Genomic DNA, 13,730 nt, shown 5'->3' with positions numbered 1-13,730 from the left:
AGAATGCGGCAGCTAGACTGGTGACTGGGAGCAGCCGCAGAGACCACATAACACCGGTCTTGAAAGACCTACATTGGCTCCCAGTACGTTTCTGAGCACAATTCAAAGTGTTGGTGCTGACCTTGAAAGCCCGAAACGGCCTCGGTCCAGTATACCTGAAGGAGCGTCTCCACCCCCATCGTTCTGCCCGGACACTGAGGTCCAGCTCCAAGGGCCTTCTGGCGGTTCCCTCCCTGCGAGAAGCCAAGTTACAGGGAACCAGGCAGAGGGCCTTGTTGGTGGTGGCACCCGCCCTGTGGAACGCCCCCCCCCCACCAGATGTCAAAGAGAACAACTTCTTCCAGACTTTTAGAAGACATCTGAAGGCAGCCCTGTTTAGGGAAGCTTTTAATGTTTGATGTATTACAGTATTTTAATATTTTTTTGGAAGCCGCCCAGAGTGGCTGGGGAAGCCCAGCCAGATGGGCGGGGTATAAATAATAAATTATTATTATTATTATTATTATTATTATTATTATTATTATTATTATTAGGGATGGCGGGGAAGGAAGCTGACTGGGGCGCCAACGCCCATTCCATGCCAAGGGCAGCTTTTGGGCGTATGGTTCTGAACGACTCGCTCAAATGGGATGTTGCAATGCAGAAGGGGAAGAGGTTCAAGGGAAAAAAGAGTCGCCCCAATGACCCAGGGGGCGGGTTGCCATGCGTCCGGATTTTCCCGGGCATACAGGATCCCGGATGGAAATCTGTTAAATGTGATCAAGCATTCCAAAAGGCCTGGAGTAAATTTATACGACATTTGAAAGTTTACTGTAAGCAATCGACATCACTAGCAGGGGTGTCTGAAGACTCGTAATGAGAAATTTTCTACCTTTCTGTTTTTATTTAAATTTTGAGCCATTTTGTAATGAGTGTAATTAGAACTGGAAAACGTACAAATGCAATGATATAAAGGGTAATTTTGAAAGCTATGAGGTGGGAGGGAAGGAAGTTGACAGGCGGTAAAGTGGATAATGATATGATCAATTTTCCATGTTATAAGAAAAATACCGCTTCCTTTCCCATATGGGCATAGCTGTCAATGTTTCCCTTTTTTTAAGGGAAATTCCCTTATTCCAAATAGGATTCCTCGCAAGAAAAGGGAAAAGTTGCCAGCTATGCTTATGGGGTATTCCAGAGCCCGTATAGAGTCCTTAAGTGGGTTCCCTATCGGTAGGAGAAAATAACAGAGGCTAGCCAGAGAATATTGAGAAGCAAAGTGGCAAGCAAGCCTGATCTTTATTAACTGTTGCAACAGGGTCCTCTCACCACACGCAGGAGGGAGAGCCCTGAACAATGGTGCGCAAGCCCTTATATAGACTTTTGAAATTGCCCACCCTGTAGCTCAAGACCACCCCCCAAAACATCATACATACATCACTGAAGGAGGCAGTCTACAGCAGAAATCCTGTCTGCCAGGATACCTGATAATGGTCACTGATTGCTTTACCTGGGCAGCCTGGCTATTCCTTTTGAGAAGCTAAATACTTACTTCCAGAATCCAGGTCACAGGCTCACCCTATTCATACACAATACACCCTTAAGACAGGATTTGTGAGCAAAGAGACAATGGGGAGCTTTTCCTTCCTCACAGCAGAGAATTTTTGAGGTTGCTGGAAGAGTCAAAATGGATTCAGGATTGTTCTCTTCTACTATTTCAGACGTGGTTTATATACTTATGTTCATAAATCTACAAGGCAAATACATACATATGATTTATATATATATGAGACCTTAGAATTCCTGTAACACATACAAATAGCTCAAAAACGGCATTAGTTTGCCCAAAAAACACATCAACTTTGGGCAAAAAAAAAGCAGCTCAGTAACTTTTAGCCTCTGTTCCGGGGGATGGAATGACTGCATCATAAAGGAAGGCTGCAGCATTTGGCACTGAATGACAGAAGTTCTTAAAACTATGCTTGATATGTAGAAAGTGACTAGAAAAAGTTCCCCTCTCTCCTATCAGCACAACTCACAGACACTGACAAGGCTGAATGTTGGAAGATTCAAGACGGATACAAGGAAGAAGTGTGCATGCACATGAAAGCTCATGCCAATAACAAACTTAGTTGGTCTCTATAAGGTGCTACTGGAAGGAATTTTTTTTGTTTGTTTCGGATAAAAGGAAGTCCTTCATACAGGGCAGAATTAAACTCTGGAATTCCCTCCCACAAGATTGGGCAAATTCATGGAGGAGGAGAGGGCTATTATTATGTTCCCTGCCCCTCAGCTACAGTCCTTCCAAGGTTTCCAAAATTGTTTTTTTGCCTCATATGCTTTTGAGGCAGTTGTTTCACCTTATTGCCTCCATGTAAGACAGGGACGGGGGTGGCACTGTGGGTTAAACCACAGAGCCTAGGGCTTGCCGATTAGAAGGTCGGTGGTTCGAATCCCCGCGACGGGGTGAGCTCCCGTTGCTCGGTCCCTGCTCCTGCCAACCTAGCAGTTCGAAAGCACGTCAAAGTGCAAGTAGATCAATAGGTACCACTCTGGCGGGAAGGTAAACGGCGTTTCCGTGCGCTGCTCTGGTTCACCAGAAGCGGCTTCGTCATGCTGGCCACATGACCCGGAAGCTGTACGCTGGCTCCCTCGGCCAATAAAGCGAGATGAGCGCCGCAACCCCAGAGTCGGTCACGACTGGACCTCATGGTCAGGGGTTCCTTTACCTTTACCTTAAGTTTATTGCACTTTGTGATACATGCAAAAAAGCTTATATTTGCACCCCAAAGTGACCCAATTATCCACAAACCAATTAAACACATGGGAAAGAAAAATAAAGCCTTGCTTGCACTTACTTGGTTTATTTTATTGCTTACATGTGGATTGCACAGTATTATCACAGTGTTCTTACATTTAGTCAAATGGCTCATTACAGAGTGCGCAGAATATATATCCAAGCATCAGTAAAATAGACAATTCGGTTGTTCTCTTGACCGTCCTCAGTTATAACAGCTTTCGTTTACACCTTAAATCTAAATTGCTATGAAATGCTAAACATTCTTTTACACGTCGTCAGCTGAAACGCCAAGGTGCAAGGTAGAATACGAACAAATGCCAGCAGTGGCAAACATCTGAACAGCGCCAAACTGTTCCCAAAAACACGGCTGGTCAAGCACATCATGGCCTTTGTGTCTTACACTCTCCAAAGTTCATTGACTTAAAGGAACCGTTACAAAATTAGCGATAGTTGTCTTAACCATCCGTCCCGTCTCAGTGACCAAGGCACTACAATGCCCTAGACACTGCTTTCCCAGGCCTGTACAATTCACAGTGGAATGAACATTTTGGACCCAGCATGGCAGCTGTCCTGCATCTGCAGCTAGCCCAGCCTCAAAAGATCAATGCTCTTGCTTGCTTCTCCCCCTCCCCTGTTAAATGCTGAGAAAGAGCAACATTGCTTTGGGGAATGCAGACGCCCACTAGGCAACACACCATAGGCAGGCAGGTGAAAACAACTCAGGTGAGGCTTCAAAGCAAATACGACATGAAGTGCAAGGCATCTGTTACATGCAGAGCTGATAGGAGAAGCGGCTGGGTGTGTTTAGCACCAAGGTCCACCGACTGCATGAGTGCAAATCAAAACAGCATTCTTTTATTTTTATATTTTTTATATATATTGTACAAAAGCAGTCACCCGATAGAAAAAAAAAAGCAGCAGCGTGCCTGATCTCAGTGTGCGCACTGACCTCAGATTAACTTTCATCTTCGAATAAGACACCACTCTGACGACATCAGACGCCAAGACATCTTACCTTCCAAAACCAAAAAGTGGAAGCTACGGGCGTCAAGAAAACGGCACCACGTCCTATGAGGGGCGCTGGCGCCTGTGGTCTGAGCAGGGCAGAAGGGTGGAGCAGCTGCAATCACAGGGGAATGCTGTACGAAAGAGGCTGTTTCGTCATCCGCTAAGAGCTGTGATTGCGCTGTCAAACTGAAAAGAAGGGCTTGGTTACCAGCCTGAGCCCGGCGAGTGATTCCCAAGATTGACAAACTAAAAAAGCTGGTAGGGAAGACCCTGCCCTCTCCCACTTCGTTTTTTTAAAAAGCAAAATGAAAACAGAAGGCTGAGCGTTTGGTACACCGTCAAGCTAACCTCTCTCCACACCCTCCCAATTTTATGCTCAAATGCTGATCTGGCCAAACCCCAAGCTGATGTTTTCACACTGAGCGGCGCAATCGGGCAGCGCAGATGCCTTTCAGTTTTTTCAACAAAACTGAAATTGTGAGTTGGGCATAAGAAAATCTGGCCTGTTTCTTTTGTGATGGGTGTTAAGTGCTCCTCCCTGCATGCAGGGATATACAGGCCAAGGGAGCCAAATGTCTCACACTTTTTATCCTTGGAGGAAAACGTAGCAAAGAAGTTACAACAGATGGAAGTTGGTGCATTTTTAAAATGCAACGACTTCTCATGGAGGGGAGGGGAAGCACACAATAAAAATTCTAACCTCTCCAGGAAGCTCCATCCATGCATTTTGTTTTTTCTCTTTCAGTTGACAAAATATCACTAAAAGGCTATACCACTATACTACAGAGAGAAATATTTCAAGGAATAACCAGCTTCTCTTCTACAATTTCAAACAGAATTAGTAAAAAAACAAAAAAAACTATTTACCATTTGAAAATGCCCTTAATCTCTTACGCTATATACCAAATATATATATATCTATGTATCTATTGTCTTCTTTAGGTACTCTAAAAGCAACACAGAAAAATAGGTTTCCCCCAAAAAGCACAGGGCATGAACTAGACACATTTAAGACATCAAAAATATTTCAAGGTTTTGGTGCTTGTACAGAAAGAGGCATTTCTTTGCCACAGCAAGGCTTGTGATGTGGGAAATCACATGTGCAAAGAACCACAAAGAAGCATGGTACATTCAGATTTGCTGCTGTGATTGGAGAAGGGGCAAGGGGTCACCCCCAGGCCTGTGGTTTAGTATTATGGGATTACGACTAGCAACGTGTCTACCCAGCATTGCTTAAGGTGCCGAAGTTCTTGTGCTGAAAGAAGCCAAAGAGTAAACAAGCCAGCAAAGAGTTTGCCAGTTAATCCTACGACATCGAGACAGTGCGGATGCCACAGAGCCTGTAGCTCCTAGTCTAAAATTCTCCAAAACACAAAACGATTTGGCAAAAGAGACCGTATTACACTTGTAAACATTTTTCTTCTTACGCCAAAGAGAGAAAAAAAGAGAGAGCGTGAATTACTCTGAAAAGGAGAGATTTAACTTCAAGAGCAGAATGATCAGGGTAAGAAACCTGTGATGTGGGCACCAGCCCAACAGCCCCCAGTCCAGGGCTATGTCTGAAAGCTCTATTAAAATGTGACAGAGGGAAGAGGCAAGGCTGAGCTCAAGGCTCATCTGGAACTCTACACAACATGCTCTGAATGTGAAATAATGCCCAGCAGAGGCCAGAAGACTCTTTAATACACACAAAGATCTGGGAACTTCATCTCATAGACCGGAACAGATTGATAGTGGGTGTGTCCAGCCGTGATGGTCAGTGTCCCAGAGGGGCTGGGAGGAGGGCTGCAAAGGAGACATTAAAAGAGGGTTAAGATCTCACAGCACGTTTTGTCTTGTCTCAGCTATCAGAATCGGTTTCATGACTATCAGTCAGACTGTCTCTCCAAGATTTACCATTTGAATACAGTTATTTCGGGGAAAACTGACTTACTAAGTACGTTCATCGATAGTGGGAAGTCAAGATATGAATTAAGGAGCCAAGCTGAAGCTGTTTTAAAAAAGGCTTGAACTCTCTATGTAGAAGTTGAAATGAAAATGTTTATATATTTTATTTTATTTTTGAAATTTGTTATTTACTTTTCTATTTTTGATTCCTCCGTTTCTTTTTTCTTTTTATATTCTCTGTTTCTCTTTTTAGTTTTATTTATGTATATTTGATGTATTTATTTATGTGTTTGCAACTAATAATAATAATAATAATAAAAATAGAATCAGTTTAGTGGAGAACACAGCCTTCTCAGGACACCCCAGCCAACTTGTGACCACAAGAGAATGGCTCTCTTGTGAGATATTCTCCTTGCCTTACTTACTTATTTTTGAATTGCCTATCCTGCCTTTTTGTCAAACTGATCCCCAAGACAGCTAGCAATCCATAAAGCAATTCAACAAAGCAACACAACAGGAACTGTGGCAAGACACAGACCCAAGAACCTAACATGGACCCAATTAGCTCAAGACATTACACAAAAGCTGAGTGAACCAGATGAGTTTCAGGCCTGCTTCCTAAAGATCATAAAGAGAGAAGAAGGGATGGGGACAAATCTCACTGGTCATAGCTTTTGTTTTAGTAGAGTAAATGGAGAGTGTGAATCTTCCATGTCAAGTCGGCTTGGCGCTGTAGGAGCCATTTTCTTTTTTATTTAGGGTTTTTGATAATTTTATACATATAAAACATAACCATTTCAAACATTAAAATACAAGGTTCTTTTGAACCTTTGGACTTCCTCCCTCCCTCCATGGATTCCATGTTTAGGTTTAAATTTGCTGCATCTTTTACCATTATCCATCTACAGTGGTACCTCCGGTTGCGAACAAGGTCCATTCTGGAGGTCCCCCCACATCCCGAGGAATTTGCAACTGGAGGACCGCTTCTGCGCATGGTGCGATTTAGCATTTCTGCGCATGTGCACGGCGCATAAAGCGTTTCTGCGCATGTGTGCGCGGCGAAACCCGGAAAAAATACTTCTGGTTTTGCCGTGTTCGCATCCCGAAATTTACGTATCCAGAGGGATATGTAAGCGGAGGGACGTCCTCTTTATGGTTCTGTCCATATCCAGGGAGACTACGCCATTCATATCACCCATTCAAATTATTTTCTGGTCCATAATGGTAGGAGCCATTTTCAACTGCAAGGAGCCCCAAGGCATGCTGGGGCAGCCACTCCTCTGTTCACCCATGATGGGGAGATGTCGATCATGAGGTTCTGGGCTTCCCACATTTCTCTGGCAGCGCAGTGCTCCTGCAGCAAGCCTGGCACCAGAGTAACATGAGGAGCTGCCTAGGAGGACAGCACTGGTGTGTGCCAGCTAGTGACAAATCAGGGGTCCCAATCATGGAGGCCCTCCCTTGCAGGAGCTGATTACTCGAGAAAGTGTAGTAGTAGTAAATAATAATAATAATAATAATAATAATAATAATAATAATAATAATAATAACAACAACAACAATAATAATAATAATAAATTTTATTATTATTTATACCCTGCCCATCTGGCTGGGTTTCCCCAGCCGCTCTGGGCGGCTTCCAACCAAATATTAAAATACAGTAATGCATTAAACATTAAAAGCTTCCCTGAACAGGGCTGCCTTCAGATGTCTTCTAAAAGTTTGGTGGTAGTTGTTCTCTTTGACATCTGGTGGGAGGGCGTTCCACAGGGCGGGTGCCACCACCGAGAAGGCCCTCTGCCTGGTTGCCTGTAGCTTGGCTGCTCGCAGGGAGGGAACCGCCAGAAGGCTCTCGGAGCTGGACTTCAGTGTCTGGGCAGAACGAGGGAGGTGGAGACGCTCCTTCAGGTATACTGGACCAAGGCCGGTTAGGGCTTTAAAGGTCAGCACCAACACTTTGAATTGTGCTCGGACACGTCCTGAGAGCCAATGTAGGTCTTTCAAGACCGGTGTAATATGGTCTCGGCGGCCACCCCCAGTCACCAGTCTAGCTGCCGCATTCTGGATTAGTTGTAGTTTCCGGGTCACCTTCAAAGGTAGCCCCACGTAGAGCGCATGGCAGTAGTCCAAGCGGGAGATAACCAGAGCTTATGTAACGCTTATGGTAAGCTGCTGTGTGCCTGTAGCTTTATTTCCTGTGGCACCTCTGGCCACAGAAACACTATGGCCAACACTGGTTACTACCACTACCCCCCCCCCCAGTGTCTCCAGGATAGGACCCCCTTCCCTTCCCCACCTCCAGCCCCTGGCCATTTCCCTTACCGAATGGTGAGCTCCAAGATCTGAGCAAGCCGGTCGTGGAGGAGGTTTGCCTGTAGGGAGAAAACAGACATTTATTGGAAAGTATTCTATGCAGGAGTGTTGCACCATCTGCTTCCCTTTCTGGAGCCTGGGATTTTCCAGGGGAGAAAACGGGGTTTTGTGTCATTCCAGGCCACAGAGCCCAGGAAAGAGCTCAGGCAGACATACAAGCACTTGGCCAAGCAGGGGCCAAACTGTCTCGCAATGCGTTTGCTGAACTTTTAATGTGGAGTTTGCGTTCTGCCCTCTGGATGCTTCCAGTTTAGCCAGCTGTAGGGGTCAGGTGGGATTGCTATGAGGAATTATGAAAAATGAAGCAAGCCATTGTGTCTGCGATGAAAGCATTGCGTTGACTGGGTTTGATTCACTGACAATAGTTTCTGATCGAATCCCACAGGCCTCTCCACCTCTGCCATTTGCTTTCTCTACGCCTGACAGGCACGTATAAGCATTCTGAAACACAGGCCAGTTGCTTCATCGGGCATCCTGAGCCATAAAGATAGTATGTAGCTTTGATGTAGTTTAATCCTTAGGTAGGAAGAGAGTTCACAAGGAGATAGTACATACGCTTTCCTTGCCTGTTTATGACCTCCGGGGTTTCCTAAAAGCATTCCTCCTTGCTTCCTCTTTTATTTACTCTGAACTACATATGCATGCTCAAGTAGGAAATAGTTTCTTTGTAGTTAAAAGAATTTCTCTGATCTGACTTTGTCCCACGTGGGGTTTTTGAAATGCTCAGAGGAAATCTGATTGGTTCTTACGAACACTGTGTAAAAAGCTCTTTTGTGAATAAAACAACCTGGGCCGAGGGGTGCAGGAATTATTATTGGCACCCCTCGCAGAGTCTTGCTGGTCAAGCCTCGTGTGTATTTTATTAATCAGAGTCCAATCCTTCCTTGCTATGGGAACGCTACAGCCAGCCAGAAAGGAAACCAGCATAGAGCCCCACCCTGCCCTCATGTAGGCCACAGATTTGTGGGCCACAAATTCTCTTGCAGGGACCAGACACCCTGCTCCAATGACAGGTGAGATGGTGCAGAGTGGATTTTGGTCCAGGCCACCTCTCAAAGCCCCCCTCCCCCAGATCTTACAGCATCACAGAAAAGCCTGGTGTCAGGGACTCGACTGAGGAGGAATGGTGGAGGCTGCCACCCTCTCTTCCTGAACCTTCCCGAGAAGAGGCGGACAGTATAGATTTAGAGCAGTGGTTTGCAGAAGGTCATAGTTCCGAGGCTGCAGAGGGGAGAAGCTGGGAAATATTGGGAGAGCAGCAGGAAGAAGCAGCACCAGGGGAGAGACAGCTGACAGACTCAGTGTCTTTAGAAAGTATTCCTACCTGCCCCCAAGGACCCAGCATGCATTGAGGGTAGTAGAACAGAAAGCTCAAGAGGCAGAAAGACTTTAACGTTTGATTTTTTTATCATGTTTTTAATGTTCTGTTGGGAGCTGGCCCAGAGTGGCTGGGGAAACCCAGCCAGATGGGCAGGGTATAAATAATAAATTTATTATTATTATTAATGAACTCTTAATGAAAGAGTTCTCCTGCTGCTGTTTTCTGCAGATGCGATAGAGGCGGTGAAGAAGGTCCTCGTCGCCGTCGATGTCGCCACTTGGTAGGCTCGACGTTGAGCTCTAACCCATGTTCGGTCAGATTCAGAATGAGTTTTCCGCCACCAGCGCTCTAGCCGTCTCAGCGATTGTTTCATCACCCTCAGCTCCGCGGAAAACCCACGGGGCTGTCTGGACTCCATGCAATCGGAGAGGACACTTTGGAGCCAGATAGTCAATAGCCTTGGTTAACTCCGCATTCCAACGGGTCACCAGGGAATCAGCTGAAAGGCCATCAACATGGGATAAAACATCCCCCACTACTCTCTGGAAACCATTTGGTTTCCACCCGGCACAGGGATGATGTAGAATAGGAGGTACTGAGAGGGTGGGACTTTACTTGGAGCAATGCCATTATCTAAGAGAGACCATATTCCTTCTTCTCTCTCTGTGAATATTGAATAAACCACTTGGTAAGAACTGTTCTTGTTTATCTGCTTCTTGGCTGCCCCCGTGGGAGGGATCAGATTCCCTGAAGCCTGACACCTGGTGTAATAGCCAAGGTCATCTAGCAGATTTTAGGCAGGAAGTCTGTTCCAAGCCCTTTACTCCTAAAAGGTTTTCGTACTCCAAGATTGCTCCTCTTCTACAGATTTCCTTACGGCTCACACAGCGAGATCCCGATCCCTGGGCTCACCTTGGTTTCACACTGGGCTGCAATCTCTTCAAAGGGAGCTTTCTGGAACTTCTCAATCACCAGGCGCCTCTTCTCCTTCTCTTGCTCTTCAAGACCAGTGTTATCTTTGGCAAGGGAAAGAGAGAAATAGAGTAACTGCCAGAGACTCTTTAGGGAAGACTAGCACAACACATAAGCAATTATTGTTGTTTATTAAATTTGTATACCACCCTTCATCCAAAGATCTCAAGGTGGTTCACAACAGGAAAATATGTACAAAATACATAGCAATCCAGCTGAGCACAGCCCATCGGGGATTCCTGAACTTCCTAGTTCTCCTGCTTGGCTAGGACTGCAAAACCAGGGCTTCTGTCAAGCACTTGTTGGGCCACAGTGTGTGGCGAGTCATGGGCTGCATTTGACAGGGTGGGCAACAAACTGTGCAGGCTTCCTTCAGGGGTAAGCTTATCAGCACCTGCCAAAAGGCTTTTGTCACTCAAGTTCAATTTTGTGAGAGATTCTTCAGGGGGCACCTAGAATTCCATCCTACGCACTTCATGCTCTTTGAATAAATGTTGTGGTTTTGAGGCACTTGCATGCATGTATTTACTAGGAAAGTTTTGAGTAAAGAGGTTTATTGTGAGAGATGAAAATGGTCCAAGTCAGAATCTAAGATATTTCTTATTTCGCAAAACATTGGAACCCAACAGGGTTGCCTAATGAAGCTGAAGGTTCAGGACAGGCATGACCGCCTTGGTAGCTCAGTCAGTAGAGCAAGAGACTTTTCAGCTTAGGGTTGAGAGTTCGAGTCCCATGTTGGGGCAAGAAGATTCCTGCATTGCAGAGGTTTCGACTAGATGACCCTGAATGCCGGTTCTGGGTGATCTGAGTGGGGCGAGCTCTGCTGGGCACAGGTCTGTGGGACACAATATGCTGCACTAGAGAGATCCTTGGTCTCACCTAGCAGGACTCTCCTTATGGTATCAAATGTGTAACGATATTTTCACACCTTCACGTTGCCTGACATGATTCAACAGGAATCTCTGATAACACTGAAAGCACTCAAGTAATTGCAGCAAGCGGCTGTTGCAATCAGAGAATCTTCCTTACAAAATGCTGGACGAATATCTTTTCTTAATTTCAAATCATAGGCTGTCTGGTAAGGGCCAATGCCTGCTGGAGGGGAATGCAGGGAGAAAGCTAGCTTCACAGGGAACTGAGGGCAATCTCACCTATAGCTTTCTTCAGTGCTTCAAAGGTAATTTCCTCCGTGTTAACCTGGAGAAAAGATCAGATATTTGTTTAAACCACATAAGCAACTGAACCATTTGGGGGTGGGGGATGCAATTCTTTGTTCTTATTTACTCGTCACTTTCTGCAAAATTTGGAACAGATCAGCTTGTTTATAGGTAGTCATTATTTGGTGACAAGTCTGGATGTTGGGGGGGGGTGTGTGACATAGAGTAGGAAGTTGAGCAGCTGAGATTAAAAATTAAAAACTGGACATCACCAGAACAAGAATTTTACTTATCAGGGGTCTAAAATTCTGAAGTAGAGAGTTGTTCAAACAGTTGTGAGGTCAAAGAAATTAAATGTAAGAATGACACCAAGCACAGAACATTTGCATTGTCAACATAGCCTCAGGAGCAAGACTCTAAATCATGGACAGCACAAAGTTATTCTGCCCTCTCTCTAAAATGAGAGAAGCAAGGGAGAAGTTCCTTTAAGACTCATTGTACGACCTGGCAGAGAATAAACTCACCTTGTCTTCTGTGCCATTGCCAGGGAGAATGTCCACTTGAATAGATACAGTATCCACAATACTCTTCCTTCGGGACAGCCGGTCTTCATCTGCAGACATGGACAACCCAAAATAAAATTTAGAAAGAGCCTTTATTTCATTGTGGAGGAGGAGGAAGGGCCCCTCTGAGACAGTAGCCAACTAAGTTCTACTGAAAGTACTCATTAAAATGAGAACTTTAGCTAAATCCATTAATTTCAATGGGTCAACTCTGGGCAGGACTAACATTGAAGACAACCCATTGAGCTTACTGACTTCTTCGCCATTTTCTACATTCTGACAAAGCTAACATGTAGTTTTATTTAGTGACCATTTAGTGGCAGTTACGGTGCATCTCAGGGTCAAGTTTTCAAATAATTTGAGTGGCAGCCACAGATGTGACGGATGGCTGGGACAGGAAGGGTGGTGGTCACAAGAGGCCAAAGAGTTACTGCTCTGGCCTGCATGGCATCCTACGGAAGAGAACCTCGCACCCATCTATCTCAGGGGACCCCTTGGAAAGTTCATGCCACTGACCTAGATGGGAGGCAAACCCCCTTGTCCATCGTCAAGCAGCCCATCTAAATCACAATCTGGGCACCTGCAATTACTAATCCAAGGGGACAAGTTGTGCAGGACAGAGGAAAGGAGAGGCCCCTGGAACAAGGAAGGAGGAGGGGGAGAGGATTCTGACAGCATGGTTCCCAGTACTTTTCCGAGCACAATTCAAAGTGTTGGTGCTGACCTTGAAAGCCCTAAACAGCCTCGGCCCAGTATACCTGAAGGAGCGTCTCCACCCCCATCGTTCTGCCTGGACACTGAGGTCCAGCTCCAAGAGCCTTCTGGCAGTTCCCTCACTGCGCAAAGTGAGGTTACAGGGAACCAGGCAGAGGGCCTTCTTGGTAGTGGCGCCCGCCCTGTGGAACACCCTCCCATCAGATGTCAAAGAAATAAACAACTATCTGACTTTTAGAAGACATCTGAAGGCAGCACTGTTTAGGGAAATTTTTAATGTTTGATCTTTTATCATGTTTTTAATGTTCTTTTGGGAGCCACCCAGAGTGGCTGGGGAAGCTCAGCCAGATGGGTAGGGTATAAATAATAAATTTTGTTGCTGCTGCTGTTGTTGTTGTTGTCGTTTTATTGAATTTCTATTCCTCCTTTTCAAAGAGCTCCAGGTGGCATGTCGATGACTCTCCCCCTCCTCATTTAATCCTCACAGTAACCCTGTGAGGTAGATTGGGCTAAGAGACAGTGATGGACCCCAAAGGCCACCCAGTGAGTTTCACGGCTGAGTGGGGATTCAAACCCTGGCCTCCCAGGTCCTAGTCCGGCACTTCTGCACCACACTGGCTCCTCATGGCATTATCCCACAAGTGGATGGCGGCCTTGCAGTGGATGTAACTTCATATTTCTTAACTATCACTTTGAAAAGATAAGGCAGCTGTACCAGGTTTCAAGGAAGGGCTGGAAGAAGATGGTCCCAGGCTCAATTCTGAGCATCTCTGGTAAAGTTAGGGGGGGAAACCTGCCGGAAACCCTGGAGAGCTGCTGCCAGTCCGTGTAGGGAGACTTAGTCCTATGGACCATAGATCTGACTCTGTACAACACTCTGTGATTGTTAAGAGTGTGAAAAGCTCCAGAAGCAAAAGAAAAAACAAACCACATTTACTTCTCCAGAAATCGGAGCT

At 45.5% G+C, this 13,730-nt stretch overlaps 1 protein-coding gene and 1 long non-coding RNA gene across 5 annotated transcripts in view; one reads left to right on the top strand and one right to left on the bottom strand.

Annotated features, from left to right (window-relative positions):
• Window positions 1–2,827: 2,827 nt before the first annotated feature.
• Window positions 2,828–13,730, bottom strand: part of LOC310766079 (protein EFR3 homolog A) — a 55,904-nt gene continuing 45,001 nt past the window's right edge. For all 4 annotated transcript variants that reach the window (XM_083621972.1, XM_083621974.1, XM_083621973.1 and 1 more), the window contains 5 exons: window positions 12,022–12,110; window positions 11,492–11,537; window positions 10,281–10,384; window positions 7,997–8,046; window positions 2,828–5,572 (listed from right to left, as the gene is read on the bottom strand). In XM_083621972.1, coding sequence (XP_083478098.1) covers window positions 5,467–5,572; window positions 7,997–8,046; window positions 10,281–10,384; window positions 11,492–11,537; window positions 12,022–12,110 — 395 coding nt within the window. In that variant the 3' untranslated portion in view covers window positions 2,828–5,466. The remainder of the gene's footprint in view (window positions 5,573–7,996; window positions 8,047–10,280; window positions 10,385–11,491; window positions 11,538–12,021; window positions 12,111–13,730) is intronic.
• On the top strand, window positions 8,053–10,063 carry LOC310766327. Its single transcript, XR_014550069.1, has 2 exons — window positions 8,053–8,313; window positions 8,964–10,063. It is a non-coding gene; the product is annotated as an uncharacterized lncRNA (long non-coding RNA).

This window comes from Podarcis filfolensis, assembly GCF_964270895.1.
Source record: "Podarcis filfolensis genome assembly, chromosome: 7".
NCBI classification, from domain to species: Eukaryota; Metazoa; Chordata; class Lepidosauria; order Squamata; family Lacertidae; genus Podarcis; species Podarcis filfolensis.
Note: the sequence above shows the minus strand (reverse complement) of the source record. Positions and strands in the feature narration are given on the sequence as shown.